The sequence below is a fragment of the Leptodactylus fuscus genome, chromosome 11, assembly GCF_031893055.1.
Source record: "Leptodactylus fuscus isolate aLepFus1 chromosome 11, aLepFus1.hap2, whole genome shotgun sequence".
Lineage (NCBI taxonomy): Eukaryota > Metazoa > Chordata > Amphibia > Anura > Leptodactylidae > Leptodactylus > Leptodactylus fuscus.
In genome coordinates this window covers 38,822,950-38,842,087 of record NC_134275.1, presented here as the reverse complement: position 1 = coordinate 38,842,087, position 19,138 = coordinate 38,822,950, and the positions used below count along the sequence as shown (strand labels likewise).

Below are 19,138 nucleotides of genomic sequence, written 5' to 3'. Positions count from 1 at the left end.
TCGTTCACATCTGCGCCCGGGTGTCCGTTCTGCAGGTTTCCGTTTCCTACACAAAACAGGGGCAGGAAACGGAAACCTGCCAGCATCTTTCAAACCCATTCATTTGAATGGGTTTGAAAAGTGTCCGACTGTGAGTGCCGGTGAGTTTTTTATGCTCTCCGCGGCGAAACCGTTTTTTTAAAACCGGACACAGAGTCGGACATGCAGTACTCTGTGTCTGGTTTAAAAAAAAAACAAAAAAAAAAAACAGTTTTGCCACGGAGAGCATAAAACGCTCACCAGCACTCACGGCTGGACTCGGCATGACAAGTTTCCGTCTTCTGCATGCAGAAGACGGAAACCTGAGAACGGAGTCCAAACGCTGGTATGAACCCAGTGTAAGCAAAATAAAATACAGCCTTAACTTAAGGCAAAACAAAACTCCTTCTTGTCCGAGCTCTAACTAATACAGAATAAGGCTAACTGTACATGTGGCTTATTTCCGGCCACACAATCAAACAAAGCAGAATGAGTCTCCAGTTTGGTCTCACCAAAATTCACCTCTCCAGGACAGACCCAGGTGCCTCTTCTCACTCCCAGGATCTGCCCTGAAGTGCAGCCTCTTCAGTCTTTTATGGGCCAGTATCGAGCCTTAGGACCCACACCTGGGGCTGAGGCCTACTCAAGACCTACCCTGGAGCACACATAGGTCAAGAATCTGGAGGATATATATCATGACTCCAGCTGGGTTATATAGAACATTATAGAGAAGTGCTATCATGTATTCATGTGTATAAAGCACTTGGGGTAAGATAGAAACTTCCTGTTCAGCTCTTGGAGCCTCTTTCTATGCCTGTACCTCTCCTCTCTCATTCATTTCATGCTTACTCCTCCCTGCCTTCCCTCTCCATAGAGTGCTATGTAATATGACAGATTAAAGTGGAACATTCCAGCAGCAGCTCAGCGGTCACATTCATTTGTGTACACATCACCACTAAGCGCAGTCATTGGCTACTGCAGTGACCTGAACAAAAAGAGAGCAACACAAGAGGACGTCATCATACATCGGCGGCAGCACTAGAATAGCAGACCTGAAAATAGTAATTCCCTTTAAGCAGAGATTTCAGAGTGGATTTCTATGTTTTTGTCCTGTTATAGAAACTGGAAAGCAAGAATCCTTACTTGAACAGACCCTGGTGGAAACTCTCACGCAGATGTGAACAGGGGCTTAACTATAGGGGGGCTAGCTGTTGCAGTCACTATCCCTGAGGGGCCCTAAAGGTCCATCTGCCACATAAAATGTACCATTATTCTAAATGGCACAAGGCAGGTAGGGGTCCCATTACAGATTTTTGGCCCAGGAGCTTCAAGTTACGTCTCTAGATGTGAACATACCAAAAAGTTAAAAGGCTGACTGAACAGATTTATGTAGATTCATCAAGATCAAGAAACAAGAAAAACTCCCTCTGTTACTGCTTTATGGCAAACACTTGACAACAAGTGCAGACTGATCTTGTAGAAAGCCCCGGGCTATTGCTAGGAGCTCCAGATCTTAATTTTTCCCCTGAAAAAATTCCATATTCAAGTGTAAAATATTTGTCTTGTTGCATACTTCCTCAATATTTCAGGTAATTTGCATATTTGCTGTAACTGCATTTCACATCAATCATTTGTATGATGAGAACCTAAATCTGTTACATTGTAAAATGTGTTAGAGGGATCCAGCAACATCCTTCTGCCTGTACAGGTTGCCAACCTCTTGCCAAGTGTCTGATGTCAGGGAGGAAACAGATTAGACCTTTTGGCATTTTCCTCTACAATCCTACTAGATAAGTGTTTCTCAAAATAGATCAATTCTAAATGTTAACAAAATATTGCCCCGTAAGCAGTGATGTCAGATATGATGGAAAGAATTACACAGCATATGGCATTAATCTTCCCATCAAAGTGGCGGACACTATGTTGGAACCAGGGGCGTAACTACCGTAAAGGCAGCGGAGGCGGCTGCCACAGGGCCCGGGCCATTAGGGGGCCCGGTGACAGCCGCTACCGCTGCGTTTTAATAGGCTGTTACGGGCCCTATTCACTTGCCGATCCTTGCTGGGCCGGGATCGGTAAGTGACACCGCGGGCCCCAGAAATACTATCATTATACTTGGGGGGGGTCTTTGCAGACCCCGGAGTATAATGATTGGCGGCCCGGGAGAGGTAAGGGAACGTAACAAACACTGTTACTTACCTCTCCACGATCCTGCCAGGTCTCCTTCCTGATGTCCTTTCTGACGTCTCTGACGTCACATGAACCCGGCCTGCGTCCCGGGTCATGTGACGTCCGACGTCATTACAGAAGGACGGCAGCGGAGAAGACAGCCTAGGAGCCAGGGACAGGTAAGAAACAGTCATTTTTTATGTTTTTATTCCCCCGGGTCTCCGATTATTATACTCTGGGGCCACTATGGGCTATAATACTGTGTGCAGGGGCCACTATGGGACATAATACTGTGTGCAGGGGCTACTATGGGGGATAATACTGTGTGCAGGGGCCACTATGGGGCATAATACTGTGTGCAGGGGCCATTATGGGCTATAATACTGTGTGCAGGGGCCACTATGGGGCATAATACTGTGTGCAGGGGCCACTATGGGACATAATACTGTGTGCAGGGGCTACTATGGGACATAATACTGTGTGCAGGGGCTACTATGGGGGATAATACTGTGTGCAGGGGCTACTATGGGACATAATACTGTGTGCAGGGGCCACTATGGGACATAATACTGTGTGCAGGGGCCACTATGGGGCATAATACTGTGTGCAGGGGCTACTATGGGGGATAATACTGTGTGCAGGGGCCACTAAGGGGGATAATACTGTGTGCAGGGGCCACTAAGGGGGATAATACTGTGTGCAGGGGCCACTAAGGGGGATAATACTGTGCGCAGGGGCCACTATGGGGCATAATAGAACGCGCAGGAATGCATAGGAGGGGGTCGGTCGAGGTCTTCGGTGTCGGCCAGGGGGGGCCCCATGTCAAAAGTTCGCCATGGGGCCCCGCCATTCCTAGTTACGCCACTGGTTGGAACCCTGACAGATCCCGTTAGAAAGCAATGGAGGAAGGTGGGCAGGCATGACTGTGAGGCAGCTCTCGGTGTTCATCATCGCATTGGTCTGGCTCTTGATATAAAGATAGCATGCGTGAAGATTTATTGGATAACCACCACGTCCAATTTTGATTAAGCTACAGCTCTTCATGCCCATCACAATCCTTTTAGAGACATGGAAAGGCAAGATGCCAGTCATGCCCCTTTTTGTGATGTGACCAACTCATAAGAGACTCACGTTGCATATAAAATAACCAATAACCTGGCGGATCTAGGCACATTCCCCCGAGCCTGAGAGGTTTGCCCACTCTTCTTGGTCTCAAGATGTTAAAACCCTTTCTTAAGACCCTCTATGATATTCTGGTAGAGTACAAATACCCCCCCCCCCCTTCCTTAGTGCCCCCTACACCAGGGGTCAGCAACCCTTTTTGGATGGTGTGCCAATTTTGAAAAAAATCAAAGATGACGTAGTCAGTGTGCCATGTAATAATTGTATGGATGTTGACCCCTACATGAAAGTCATATTACACAAACCATTCCAGCAACTGATTTGTAGTCAATAGAGATGAGCGAACAGTAAAATATTTGATATTTGTTATTCGTTTCGAATAGCCGCTCAATATTCGACTATTCGAATGAATATCGAACCCTATTATAGTCTATGAGGAAAAATGCTTCGTTTCAGGGAATCCCACCATTCGACTCAGGAGAGTCACCAAGTCCACTATGACACCCCAGGAAATGATACCAACACCCTGGAATGCAACTGGGACAGCAGGGGAAGCATGTCTGGGGGCATCTAACATGCCCAAGTCACTGTATTATGTCGGGATCCCTGTCAGCTTGCAATATGCCATACAGAGAACAGCATTCGGCCAATCAACGCTGGTTCTGCCGGAGGAGCCGGAGTCTAAGATCAGACCAGAATGGAGACTGCTGTGGACCGATCTTAGACTCCGCCTCCACCGGCAGAACCAGCGTTGATTGGCCGAATGCTGTATGGCATTCGGCCAATCAACGCTGGTCAATGCATTCCTATGCTGAGATGTAGCAGTGCTGGCTGTGCGCTGAGCTCGACTACTCCGAAGATGCTACATCGGAGATGAAGCAGTGCTGGCTGCGTGCTCAGCTCGGCTACTCCGAAGATGCTACATCAGAGATGAAGCAGTGCTGGCTGCGTGCTCAGCTTGGTTACTCCAAAGATGCTACATCGGAGATGAACCAGTGCTGGCGGCGAGCCCAGCTCGACTACTCCGAAGATGCTACATCGGAGATGAAGCAGTGCTGGCCGCGTGCTCAGCTCGACTACTCCAAAGATACAGCCGAGCTGAGTGCACAGCCAGCACTGCTACATCAGAGATGAAGCAGTGCTGGCCGGGCGCTCAGCTTGGCTACTCCGAAGATGCAGACGAGCTGAGCGCATGGCAGTGCTGAGTGTGTGTTGAACCTTGCTGCACACTCAGCACTGCTGCATCTGATGTAGCAGTGCTGAGTGTGCGTTGAACCCTGCTGCACACTCAGCACTGCTGCATCTGATGTAGCAGTGCTGAGTGTGCGTTGAACCCTGCTGCACACTCAGCACTGCTGCATCTGATGTAGCAGTGCTGAGTGTGCGTTGAACCCTGCTGCACACTCAGCTTTGCTGCATCTGATGTAGTAGTGCTGAGTGTGTGTTGAACCCTGCTGCACACTCAGCACTGCTGCATCTCTGTGTGTGCTGAGCTCGGCTGCTTCTCTGTGTAGCAGAGCTGTGTCAGCACTGCTACATCTGAGATCGGACCACAATGGAAACTGCTGTGGATGGATCTTAGACTCCGCCTCCTCCGGCAGAATCAGCGTTGATTGGCCAAATGCTGTATTCTGTATGGCATTCGGCCAATCAACGCTGGTCAATGCATTCCTATGGCAAAAAATCAGCTCGCACATATCGCAAGCTGACAGGGATCCCGACCAGATAGAGCCCCAAAGAGCTGGGTGAGTAACATTCCCCCCTAAATAAAGGTAACCCCTAGCTAACCCTGCCAGTACATTTATCCCTGTCTCACAGTCACATAGTTCACAGTCTCAAATTAATCGAATGTTAAATTCACCATTCGTCTAAAGTGGAGGTCACCTTTCGGTCACATTTCGGCCGCCAATTCCTTTTTCCGATTTTTTTCGATGCCTCCATTGTCATAGTTCCTGTCCCACCTCCCCTGCACAGTTATTGGTGCAAAAAACGCGCCAGGGAAGGTGGGAGGGGATACAAATTTTTACTGCATTTGCCTCGTAGTATTCGATTGGAATCGAATACCTCGAACGGCCTGATATTAGATCGAATATGTATTCGATCAAACGGTGTTCGCTCATCTCTAGTGGTCAATTAAACTTACAGTTCACAATTGCAGTGGGATCCTTTTTTTTTTCTTATCCGGCAGATAAGACTTCGGGCTTAACATGGAGCTAAGGGCAGTCTTTAGTAAGTCTGGTTTGTGGGGCCCCTCACACACCCCAATGTATTTTTTTTTTCAAAGTTTATTGTTTTGTTTTGTTTTTTAAAAAAAGGTATAAAATACAGTGACAACAGATAGCTACAGCTGCAACAGCAGTTTATACTGTAGATAACATGGAGATCCCCAAGTAGAGGATGTGAAGAGTAAGGGAAGGGGAGAAGAATGAAAGAGGAAGGGAAAGGAGCAGAGGGGCAGCAAAAATAAAACAATAGAGAGAGAGAGAGAGAAGAAAGGGGGGGGGGGGGGGGAGTGGGGCTGTACTGCAACAGTATCTGGGTCCAGGGGGACCCCAGGGGTGCAAACAATTGAAAATTCTTCATCAGAAAGAGCAATAGGACTCCACAAGGAGCAAGGCCAGATAGTCAAAAATAGTCCTAAGTAAGAGACACATCAGATATAGGTATATAGCACCCACTATAGGTCTACGGGGGAGGCATAGGCCTGAGAAGTGTCTGATATTCACTGGTATGTTGGAATTCCATCCAGTAAATCCAGGTTTTGTTAAAAGTTTTGACAGTGTCATCCAGGGAAAAGGTAAGGTTCTCCATACACATAATCTCATTGACCTTCAAATCCAGAGGGTGGGGACGGGGGACGGGGGGGGGGGGGGGGGAGGTGTACAGTTTGCTTACAAACTGCAGGATACATTCCCGAGTTTCAAGGATTACAAATCGAAGAAAGGAGTGCTTATAGATATGCATTGAGGACTCGCAATGATGGAGGAGGTACAGAGCAGGGCCCAAATGGTGAGAAGTCTCAGTAACTTGAGAAATAATCCTCTTAACCTTGTCCCAGAAGGGGGATAAAGCGCTATAAGACCAAAAATGTGTATCATGGTGCCTTCCTCCACCGCACACCTCCAGCATATTGATGGAACCTTTTCGGGAGAAGAGCATGCAATCTTGAGTTGACACAACACCCCCGGGACAGGAGTGTAAAACTGGCCTCCTGATAATGCGAGCTGATCGATGTTACATGCGTGAGACAGAATATGCGCTTTCTTTGGGAATGAGTGAGAGACAAGTTAAGGTCAGCCTCCAACCTCAGCATGAAGTGAGGACATCATCAGGCGGGGGTTCTATTGGGAGTTTGTAGATGGTAGCTAAGGAGTGACATAGGGGCCATGCACCCAGGCACAACTGTTCTAGGAATGTATACTTGGTTCTGAATTCAATAGGGGACGGGAGAGACTGTACAAAATGACGGATCTGTTATCCACAACATTTATCAAGGGGATGGGGAAATCCCTCTATACACCTGGGGAATCCCACTTTATAGCTGGCATTGTGACTCGCCCCATTTTATCCTCTATACACCCTACAGTATGATATGCCCCATTATCCTCTATACACACCGCAGCGTGTTCTGCCCCATGTTATCCTCTATACACCCCGCAGCGTGATCTGCCCTATTATCCTCTATACACACCGCAGCGTGTTCTGCCCATGTTATCCTCTATACACACCGCAGTATGATCTTCCCCATTATTCTTTCTACACACGCAGGGTGATATTCGCCATTATCCTCTATACACCCCGCAGCGTGATCTGCCCTATTATCCTCTATACACCCCACAGGGTGATATTCCCCATTATCCTCTATACACACCGCAGCGTGTTCTGCCCCATGTTATCCTCTATACACACCGCAGTATGATCTTCCCCATTATTCTTTCTACACATTGTAGCGTGATCTGCCCTATTATCCTCTATAGACACAACAGCATGATCTTCTCCATTATCCTCTATATACACCGCAGCGTGATCTGCCCTATTATCCTCTATACACACCGCAGCATGATCTTCTCCATTATCCTCTATATACACCGCAGCGTGATCTGCCCTATTATCCTCTGCTTTGGTCATGGATCTGCCCCATTGTGTCACTTCCATCACAACTAATGCAAGCTTATGACCCAAAAACTGCCAAAACTGTGCGACCTTGGCAGCAATTCCTCCCATTGCTGTGTCATCCTGCGACTTTGTCACCAAGGTAAGTACTGTAACATGAGTTCTATTGCGAGCCTGTGTGCACTACGACTGCGATTTCTCCATCAGTGCTTGGACTAGAAGTCGCAGTCATGGCACCCTGGTGTAGTCGTGCGACTCCACTTACAAAGGTGAAGGGGTCAGAGGGCAAAATAGAACCCTGTGGTTGCACAATGTGAGCCAAGGCCAAATTTGCCATATGACTATTATTGCTATTGCCTAGCTGCGATTATTGTCAGTCACAGATAGTCAATGCAGCAGAAATAAATGAATGTGTGAGGCAATGAGCAGCCATGACGTGTCCCTATGTAACAAGCTGTGGACGGTTTTAGGAAAAGCTTCTTATTTTGCAAACCAAATGAGTAACTATCAAAAAGAAGTCATCTTGTTTACAGCGCAACGTGGAGACGGATTTGACTAGTCGTGGCTGTGTCGCCATGGAAACAGTGTAGTCTACCCTCTCCACTCAACGCTATACTGATCGATGTTTCCGGTTTTCGATGACGTGCCCTGTGCGTTCTCAGCCTGCGCTCGGCGATCTCCCCTGGTCACTGCAGCAGAGGTGTCATGGCGGCGCGCAGCTCGGATTCACGTGGGCTGTTTTATGAAGCAGTGCAGGCGGTGCTGGGGAGCTGGCCGGTGCTGCAGGTACCTCCTCAGGGCTGAGGGACTGACTGGTAGAGGTTTAATCCTTAAATGGTTCCCATATAGTGTCAGGTTGATGGGACAGCATGTCGTGCCAGTCAGGGTTCAGTATATACACTGTATAGGCCAGTATATGTGGGTGTACAGCTGGGTGTTCTGCAGCTTTGTGCTCCATAGAAGATTGTCCTAGTCTGGTGAGGGGAAAGCTGGATGGGGGTCTATAGATAATCCTAAAAATATAAGAAGGCTACTAGACTGACATAATGGATGTTCTTATAGTTAACCCTTTTTTTCAGTTTTGTTTTGTTTGTTTGGGTCCCCCCCCACCAAACGGAAACCTATATGCATGTAAAAAAAAAAAAAAAAAAAAAGCGATTACCTATGGAAACCCGTGGAACCCATAGACTATGATGGGGTCTGTGGGGTTTCTGTACGAAGCATGCGGAAAGAGAAGTGCTGCTCAGGACTTTTCTCTCCGCATGTTTACTGTGGAAACCACATGGACCCCATTATAGTCTATGGGTTCCATGGGTTTCCTTAGGTAAGTGCTTTTTAATGCATATAGATTTCTGTTTGGGGGAGGGGGAGCAGACTTTCTGAATAGGAACCCAAATGCAGACTATAGTGGCACTATTTAAAGGGATTCTACCATTAAAAACCTTTTTTTCTGTGGATAAGACATCGGAATAGCCTTTAGAAAGGCTATTTGTCTCTTACCTTTAGATGTGATCTCCGCTGCGCCGTTCCTTAGAAATACCGTTTTTTACCGGTATGTCAATTAGTTCTTTGGCAGCGATAGGGGCGGGCTCGGGCGCTGAAAATGCAATGAGGGCGTCCCCGCTGCTGTTCGAGAACAGGATCCTGCGACGTCTCTATCTTCTGCTGGATCCTCCCCTTCTTTCCTCGTCTTTTTTCGGCGGCGTCACCTCCGACGCCTGTGCAGTTGGCTCTGCCAGTGAGACACTAGTAGAGTCGACTGCGCATGCTGGCCAGTGGCCATAGTTCCAAGGCTGCAATTGCGCACATGCGCAGTCGGCTCTACTAGTGTATCATTGGTAGAGCCAACTGCACAGGCGTCGGAGGTGACGCTGCCGAAGAAAGTCGAGGAAAGAAGGGGAGGATCCAGCCAAAGATAGAGGCGTCTCAGGATCCTGTTCTCAAGCAGAAGTGGGGATGCCCTCATCGCATTTTCAGCGCTGGGGCCCGCCCCCATTGCCGCAAGAGAACTAATTTACATATCGGTAAAAAACGGTATTCTAAGGAACGGCACGGCGGAGATCACATGTAAAGGTAAGAGACGAATAGCCTTTCTAAAGGCTATTCCGACATCTTATCCACAGAAAAAAGGTTTTTAATGGTAGAATCCCCTTAATATTACATACTATTTACTGTGAAGCTGGAAAGAATAGGGTTTTTTTTTTTCTGTTTTTTTTTTTGAAGGCCCTATAACTGTTCTAACATTACACCCAGTGCACGAAAACAATGGGAGTGCCACTAAAAAAAAATGGTAATCTGAATGGTAATTTTCAGGCTACTTGCTCTGGTTTCCTCAAGGGTTCTGACCCCCAAGAGTACTCCCAGAGCCTGCAACTATATTCACCCTCACAAAAGCAGAGGTGAACCAAAACTCAGGGAGGAAGCAACTCCATCCTACCTCTAGACGTCGGGAGGGATCCAGAAAGGCTATCTGCACCCCTTCTCCTTCACAAACAGTGACAAAAGGCGACAAATCAGTGATACACATAATAAATAAGTGGCTAGAGTGCTAGTGAAGGCCCGGTCTATCCGCCAGATTTATGCAAAGGTGGCTCAGTGGTTAGTAGTCTTTCCTTGCAGGTTTCCTCCCACATTCCAAAAACATTGCTGTATTTTTTTTTTCTTTACTCACCTCAGCCATTCTATTCTATTCTATTGGTCCATGAAAAATAAAAAAAACAGACAGCACACAGAGGACACACATACATCACTAGATGATTCTTAAAAATAAAAGAATCCATTTTTTACTTATTCTTGTTGACACATGGATGGTACACAGACCAGGATGTACAATGTCTGTTGTTTTAGGTTTAATCAACTTTTATTAAAGTTTTAAAGTGTATAACATCAAAAAGTAACAAAGGATGGAACAAAACGGGAAGCTGTGTGACACCATCTTGCAAGGTTAACCAGGGTCCAGGCCCAGAAAACAAGACAGTCAAGAAGGTGCAGTTCAGGCTCTCGCGATAACACAATAAACAACAAAAGGGAAGGGGCTGAAGCCTTGAGTCTGTTGTTTTATACTTCCCAAAACAGGCTAAGGATCAGTATCCTGGAAAATCTCATAAAACTTAGGGCAACCTGACATGTATATGGCCAGCTCTGCAATAATTGCCCGGTATGGGGTGAATTATTCTTCAGCAGTAGCGGCTGACACATACTTAGTGCTGTGATAATGGGTTTGTGCTACATTTGAAGTCCCCGGTGTCTCCTCACCGTCACAGGCATGTATTGTTACTAGCCACAAACATATTTTTAGCCACGTGCCCTTTACAATACTTGGTGGTGTTGGAAACTGGGACATGAGGATCTGGGTGAGTCACGGCCATTATCTCTTACAAAGTTGCGGCCTATAATTTTACAGTGTCTGCTGCTGACACATGGGAAACTGCTGAAACCTAGAAAAAGAGCATGTGATTTCACATGGGTATCATCCTAAAGCGTATTCTTGTGCAGTATGTTGTCACTTTGTCTGGGGGGGGGGGGTATGGAGTGGTTGTATAGAACCTCCTGTGACCACGTGTGTAGTTATAGCCACACGTAGGGGAATGGTGGTCACTGAGACAGTCTTCACTGAATACCATACACAGTGCTGTACATTGTATATTGCCTAGCTGCTTGTCCCATAGCAGCTTCCGGCACCCAGAGGATTCTGCAACATCTGATCTGTGCAGGGTCCGGGTGTCAGACCCCTACAGATCACACACTGATAACCTGATGAAAAGTTGTTGTGCTAGGTGACCAGAGCTCACATAGCCTGTAGACTACACTAGACCTTTTTTGGTATGTATGGTGGGTGGTTACATACATTGGAGTCCATTACTGCAGAAAGTAACCATTACTATCCTTTTATGTTGACAGATCGCTGTTGAGAATGGATTTGGAGGCCCTCATGTGCAGGAAAAGGCACAATGGATGGTGGGGGCGGTGCATGAGTATTTCCACACAAATTGTAAGTCTCCTTATATATATATATATATATATATATATATATATATATATATATATATATTTACATTGTGTGTGGTCTTGTTGCTTTCTTAAAGATCTATACCATACAGTAAGTTCTAGAACGCACTGATCAAGAGAATGGGACGTTTTGTTTTCTGGTACAAAAAAACATAGTCATAGACTGTGCAAATTATGGACACAGCTAATGGTTTCTGTACTGTTGAAGATCCAAATTTTTTTTTTAGCAATTTTCCGTTACTTCCGTTAGTATGTAATACTTGGAAACTGTCAACAAGCAGATAAGGTGTTACTTACATATCTTCTTATGGCTCTGTTTATCTCCCTGTTTTATCCAAACCTTGACAATTCCACTTTAGCACCCAAAGAGCTTCATTAATACAAAAAAACTTAAGCTTTAGGCTGGTCCTACACGGCTGTAATGTAAGTCAGTAATTGAGGGTTTTCAATGTGGCCTCTTACACCACCGGATATTTTATCTGTGGTGTTGCCGGGCCGCAACCGTGGTCCGCAATTTATAGCACACTAGCTGGTACCCGCGACTTCGTCTGCGGTGATTGTAGAAGTGGGTATATACAGGCATGGGTAAGGTTTTCGTAGTGTGTATAAGGTATGGGATATGAAATGTAAGTTTGTATCTTGTTTTTTCTGTAATTCAGAGAATACGTGAGACTTTTGTGTTGACGTTACTTTGTATTTGAGCTGCTATACGGTGTTGTGAGAAACTTTACATAGTGACTTTGGGACAGAAGTATTTGAAGTTAACCCTTTCCCGCCGGTGGCATTTTTTGATTTTCGTTTTTGACTCCCCTCCTTCTAAACCCCATAACTTTTTTATTTCTCCGCTCCCAGAGCCATATGAGGTCTTAATTTTTCCTGGGACAAATTTTTCTTCATGATGCCGCCATTAATTATTCTATATAATGTACTGAGAAGCAGGGAAAAAATTCAGAATGGGTTGGATTTGAAGAAAAAATGCATTTCTGTGACTTTCTTACGGGCTTTGGTTTTACGGCGTTCACTGTGCAACCAAAATGACATGTCCCCTGTATTCTGTGTTTCGTTACGATTCCGGGGATACCAAATTTATATGGTTTTATTTACATTTTGACCCCTTAAAAAAAATCCAAAACTGTTTAAAAAAAATTATTTTTTGAAAAGTCGCCATGTTCCGACAGCCGTAACTTTTTTATACGTCCGTGTACGGGGATGTATAGGGCGTCTTTTTTTCCGGGACCGGGTGTACTTTGTACTTCTACCATTTTTGGGAAATGTTATTGCTTTGATCACTTTTTATTCAAATTTTTATCAGAATCAAAACAGTGAAAAAATGGCGGTTTGGCACTTTTGACCATTTTTCCCGCTACGGTGTTTACCGAACAGGAAAAATATTTGTATATCTTTGTACAGCGGGCGATTTCGGACGTGGGGATACCTAACATGTATGTGTTTCACAGTTTTTTAACTACTTTTATATGTGTTCTAGGGAAAGGGGGGTGATTTGAATTTTTAATCCTTTTTATTTATTTTTTTATATTTTTTTTACTTTTTTTAAACTTTTTTTTTTGCATTTATTAGACCGCCTAGGGGTATTGACATGGGTGGGCGGTGTCGCGGATTGTCAGAGCGGTGGGGGTCGGCAAACATGGCTGCTCCGGAGCGTTATAGAGCGCCTCCTGGAGTATCGTTAAGGTGAGGGGCAAAGTGGTAAAGTATATGTATATGAGATTGTGTGGGGTTAGGGGCTAAGCTGTAGAGGGCAATATGAATTTTGTGGCTTGCTATGGTCCAAAGTGTGTGAGATTGCAGAGATGGTGGTGTGAGTTTGGGTTTTGTGGAGGTCCTGGCACAAACGTATGTGCACTATTGTGACGAAAAGTAGCCTATTGCGCAATCGGGTGTATTAACTATGTTTGTGGAAAATTTCAGCCAAATCGGTCGAGCGGTTTTTCCGTGATTGAGGAACAAACATCCGAACATCCACAAACTTTCACATTTATAATATTAATAGGATGTCCGTAATGACAGTGAATTGCGGCACTGCACGGACTCGCCCATAGAACTCTATGGGCGAGTGCAGCAGGACACGGACATCTGCGGAGTCTATGTTGCCGATCAGCAACTTGCGGAGCGTACGTTCAATACGGTCGTGTAATACCAGCCTGAGATGACTGTTCTCCAATGGCAATCGCTCCTGACACCCCCCCATGCACATGCACACTTGGCTCAGCCGATTGTGCATGTGTTCTCAATAGGAAGAAGAGGGTAAGCTGCTGCCAGCCATCTCTGGTGACCGCTTATCTTCAGTGAAAAGAAAGGATTAGACATGTTAAAATATAACATGCCTGATCCTTGCTTTCTTTGGCGGAGACTGGCACCCCCACACACATTAGACACTTAGCCTATCTTAATGTATGTGCCGTCATTACACTTGAATTGCCTAAACAGAACTCTACACTCTTATGCACTCAAGGCTCTTATAAATAAATTACCAACATCTCCAAGTTTGTTCATTAGGGTGGAGTATCCCTTTAAGGTACATACCTTGGGTAATTGCTTTGTCTCACTTTCAGCGGACTTGGAGCAGTATGAGGTGGAGGACACCCTGCATGGCATCATGAACGATGAGTTTGATACCATGGTGGAAGATGGAAGTTTATCTATGGTAAGTTTAACAAGTTGTTCAACAGTTCATATTTAGACTGGAATCAGATCTACAGGGACCCTGAAATGAAAAGATGTCTTAGATATTCCAGCAATAACAAGGTTATCGCCAGTGGTAATCCGTGAAACTCCCACCAGTCACGACAAACAGGAGGAAGTGACAAGTCACACGTGCGCTGTACTCTGCTGTCTCAGTCAGTCCTTTAGCAATGAGTACAGCGGCAGTGCACATGCTTAACCTGTCACTCCATTCATATGGGGCACATGGGACCTTTGTTCGCATGATTGGTGGAGGTCTCAGTAGTCAAACCACCGACCAAAGAGTTATTCAGTATCCTGTAGGATGATTTAGAATTACTTGAATGCCCCTTTAAAGGGATTCTACCATTAAAATCTATTTTTTTGTCCCTAAACACGTAGGAATAGCCTTAAGAAAGGCTATTCGTCTCCTACTGTTAGATGTCTTCTCCGCGCCACCGTTCCATAGAAATCCCGTTTTTTGCCGTTATGCAAATGAGTTCTCTCGCAACACTTGGGGGCGGGCCCCAGCGCTCAAACAGCACTGGGTGCATCCCCAATACTGCGGGAGAACTCTCCAGCACCACCTCCATCTTCTTCGTGTCTTCTTCCGGGGTTGGCTTCAAACTTCTAGGCCTCGGGGAGCCGACTGCGCATGCCTGCTGGCCACAAGAAAATGGCCGCTTACAATACTGTGTAAGCGGCATTTTCTTGTGGCCGGCGGACATGTGCAGTCGGCTTTGCTTTAGGCCAGAGGCCTAGAAGTTTGAAGCTAACCCCCAGAAGAAGACGTGAAGAAGACCTGTTCCTGAAGAAGATGGAGGTGGCGCTGGAGTGTTCTCTGGCAGCATTGGGGACGCCCCCAGTGCTGTTTGAGCACTGGGGCCCGCCCCCCAGTGCTGCAAGATAACTCATTTGCAAAACTGGGATTTCTACGTAACGGCGGCGCGGAGAAGACATCTAAAGTTAGGAGATGAATAGCCTTTCTTTAGGCTATTCCTACGTGTTAGGAACAAAAGATTTGATTTTAATGGTAGAATCCCTTTAAATGAGACTATAAAAAAACATTGTACAGTAATATACTTTTAAGGGCTTGTTCACATCTGCGCCCGGGGTCTGCGTTATGCGGGTTTCCGTTTCCTTCATGAAACTGGGCAGGAGACGGAAACCTGCAGGCATTTTTCAAACCCATTCAAATGAATGGGTTTCGAAAGTGTCCGGCCATGAGCGCCGGTGAGCGTTTTTTGCTCTCCATGGGGAAACTGTTTTTTTTTTTTTTTTTTTTTAACCGGACACAGAATCGGACCTGCCGGACTCTGTGTCCGGTTTAAAAAAAAAACGGTTTTGCTGCGGAGAGCATAAAACGCTCACCGCCGGACTCGGTCTATCAGGTTTCTGTCTTCTTGCATGCAGGAGATGGAAACCTCAGAACAGAGACCCGAACGCTGGTGTGAACGCAGCGTAAGAGGTACTTCCATCTCAGCCAATCCGTTTTGTAAATGGATGAATTCATTGGTGCTACTCTATTCCTATAGAAGTAAGAAAGGTGCCTGATGTAAAGTTGTTAGCGCCATCTCTGGGACCTCCGCTGGCTCCACTGCTGCATTGACTTTAGCACAAGAATGCTCTTCCCTCCTGGGACCCCGGACAGATGCTAAAATCTTTACATCAGGGCACCTTTCTTAAAGGATATTAGCAAATTTTATGATATTTTAGACTGTTTTGCAGCATGCTTCTAAAACATTTTTAGGTTTTATATTTCCCAACTTTCTGATAAACTTTATGTGAAAGGTGTTTGTTCAACTACTTATGTGGTCTCAGGGATCTCTTATGATGGACCCGGGTGTTCTGGCGACTTCACGACCTTCAGGTCAGGTGATCCGATGCAGTAGTTTACTACTCCTTCTCTCATTCCCCCCCATCCTTTTTGGGTTGCTCTGCCTGTTTTTTCTCTGATCTCACGGGCGATTAATTATTAATTACCTGTGCTATGGGGCTACCTTTACTATAATCTGCATCCAGCCCCCAATTACCAGTGAAATCTAGGGAGGCAGGGGTGGAGCAATGCTTCAAATCACATGACCCAGGGGTTGTGACATAGCCACGATCCCTGGGAACTTGTAAGTAAATTATTACTAAATAATCCCCCCAGATCATATCTTACTGAACAGAGAGCCCACTGTTTATAGTGTAACCTGTTGTGCTTCCATTCACTGACAGCAAACAGGTCCTTGAAAATGGTGAGATTTTGCAGCATGAAGTATTAGACTTGTTAAGGGGGTATCGTCACTCCTTGGGGAGAGACCACCATATAGGTGTGTGGAGACTTATTAAGCCTTTAGCACTCCACTTTGCAAGGGACTATGGGCTTGTGTAACTTTCCATTAGACAATGATTAAACTTTACTGACATAACAAAGCTTTCCCAGAATCCTCCAGTGCTCAGAAGGTTATATTAGGTTCCCGTCAGACCAGTATGGGAAGATCTGCAATGTCATATAGTAGCTTCTTTCTGTTTCTATATTGGGCAAACAGGGCGGGCCACTCCCTATAGGAGCAGTTACTTATTGTTAATGACCTCGTGCCGTAGGTGAACCTACTGGTCTAGTCTAAATATATGATAGATGACAGAACTAGCAGATCCATATAATTTGTATTATTTTCTGCAAAGAGAGAGATTCTGCTGCTATTGACTGATGATTTTTGGCGCCTGCCCTCAATATCTTAATGCAGAGTTCTCCAGCTGGCCGTTCATGTTGGCTGCTGTAGTTGTGCCACAGGTTGGAGACCTTTGCCTTAAAGGGGTTGTGCCATTACAGACACTTTTTCCCTATCCACAGGATGAGTATCAGGTCATTGGGGGTCAAACCACTGCGACCCCCAGCAACTTGGAAAATGGGGGCCTGAAAATCCCCCTGAAGCCTCCTTGTGAAGTACAAGTGCGCTTGTGTGACCAGTCCTCCATTGGCGCCACCAGATATTACAGTACCAGCATCTCCACTGATCTGAATGGCGTACCAGCCACGCAAGCACACTGGTGAGTCTTTGACATGGAGGCTTCAGGGGGACCTTCGGGCCCTGTTCTCATGATAGCTGGGGGTCTCAGTGGTCAGAGCCCCAGCCATTATCCTGTTTCTGTAATGGCACAACCACTTAGGCCTCGTGCCTACGACCATGTGCAGTGTATGGGACAGTAGAAACAGCATGGGTGACCTATGATTTTTACAGACCCATACAGTGAAACGAAGGGGCAGATCTGCAAGTATGGACAGGTATAGGACCTGTTAGCAGTTTTTCACTATGGCGCAGACATACAGCCACAAAAGCTGTGAACCAGATGATTTTGCGTGGCTATCTCTGCCAGTCCCATAGATTTGAATGGAGTGGCAGCATCCGTAGCTACAGATCCATTCACATGGGGCATATGAGACGCTGTTCTTGTTCTCTCTCAGAGAAACAGCAATCTTTGTTCTGAGACTACGAGATAATTCCAGATTATGAGACTGTATCACCATGTAGTGTCTGTGACCTCTCATTGCAGATTTCCCAGCAGCTCTGCGTGCTCTACTCCCAGTATAAACATGGCGACACCGCCAGCGTGAGAGAGAAAATTGCGCAGTTGTCTCAGAAGAAATATAATGTTAAAGCCAATGTACAGCAAGTGAAAGCGGCAGAGGACGAGGAGGAGAGCGGCACTGATGAAGACGACGAGGTAGGAGGACATACAGGGCTCCTTTTATATGGCGGCAGTGAGTGAGGACTCCCAGCTATTAACCCCTTGTTGTAGTACTGCCATCACTACTGTATTAGTGACGCTCTGATATTATACAGCGCAGAGATAGAAATGTCTTGGTTTCCAGACCACAGGAGGTGCAAAGAGTGGTGCAGTATAATGGGACTTAGCAAATAATGCACACATTTAAAGGGGCTGCCTGGAAAGTAATAAGAGCGGTGCTGGAGCTCACCGGTCCCACCATTATGCAGTGGATGGGGCTGCTGCTCCTATTACTTGCTGCACACTCCATCAGTCCTTTAGCAGCTTCTGACATCCAATGGCTGCTAGAACACTTGATCTGTGCTGGGTCCAGGTGTCGGACCCCGACAGATCACATACTGAGGTTGTTAGTATGAAAATTTGATTTGGGGCCAGACAACCCCCTTAATATAGGGAGAATCTGTGTCATGATTCACCTTATGATCTGGTATCTAAAAGCCCCTTATATCTTATCCTCTGTTACAGGCCATGGACTGTGAGACGAATATAACTACTACTTCTACCTCAACCACTTCTACAGCACCGAGTACATCAGCGTCTAGTGGGCACGGCGGGGATCCTGAGGAGGGGGAACCGGAGGCTGATGGCTGGACGGTGGTGCGCAGGAAAAAGAAGTGATATGGACCCTTACATCAGAGCTTCCACTATTGCACAGCTAGGTGGCACCATTTTACCAAGCACAATGGACATGAGCTCTACTGTATGAGTGTGGCAGAGACTCAGGACATGATCAACCATTTGCGCAGACCAGACCCGATCATGAATTGTCTGCGGGCACTATGGATTGGTTTGGCGTTTTAAATGGGCGCATTTGCTTTATAGTAATTATTATGCTCAGATAGGTAACAGCTGCTTATAGTCCTGTAGTACTTGTGATCTACCAGAAAGGGGCATTACATGGATGTGGCTTATTAGTCACACATGAAATAATATGGCAGAGCAGAGCTTCTTCCAGGTTATACCAGCCCTCTTCATTAGAGACATTTCTCATGAGTTTTGGGACATTTTAACAACTTTTTTATGGACTTGTCCTTATGATCGTATTAAACAACATCTGTTGCACGGGTGTTAAAAGAGGTTCTCTGTTATTGGATCCTTCCACACAGCGCCATTTTGCCCTGTGGTTTTGTGTGGTAGGCTGTCTCATCCCAATTCAAGTGACTTGAAGTAAGGTGCAATACCAGACATGGCCTATTAACAAAAGTGGTGCTCTTTCTAGGGAAAAAAAAAGCTGATTATTTTGTCTTAATAA

General features: G+C 45.9%; 1 protein-coding gene across 1 annotated transcript; it reads left to right on the top strand.

Moving 5' to 3' along the window:
* Positions 1 to 8,107: 8,107 nt before the first annotated feature.
* On the top strand, positions 8,108 to 19,138 carry TSR2 (TSR2 ribosome maturation factor). Its single transcript, XM_075260673.1, has 5 exons — positions 8,108 to 8,208; positions 11,323 to 11,413; positions 14,004 to 14,095; positions 17,653 to 17,823; positions 18,352 to 19,138. The coding sequence occupies exons 1-5, from the start codon at positions 8,128 to 8,130 to the stop codon at positions 18,502 to 18,504; spliced, it is 588 nt and encodes a 195-aa protein (XP_075116774.1). The 5' UTR covers positions 8,108 to 8,127; the 3' UTR covers positions 18,505 to 19,138.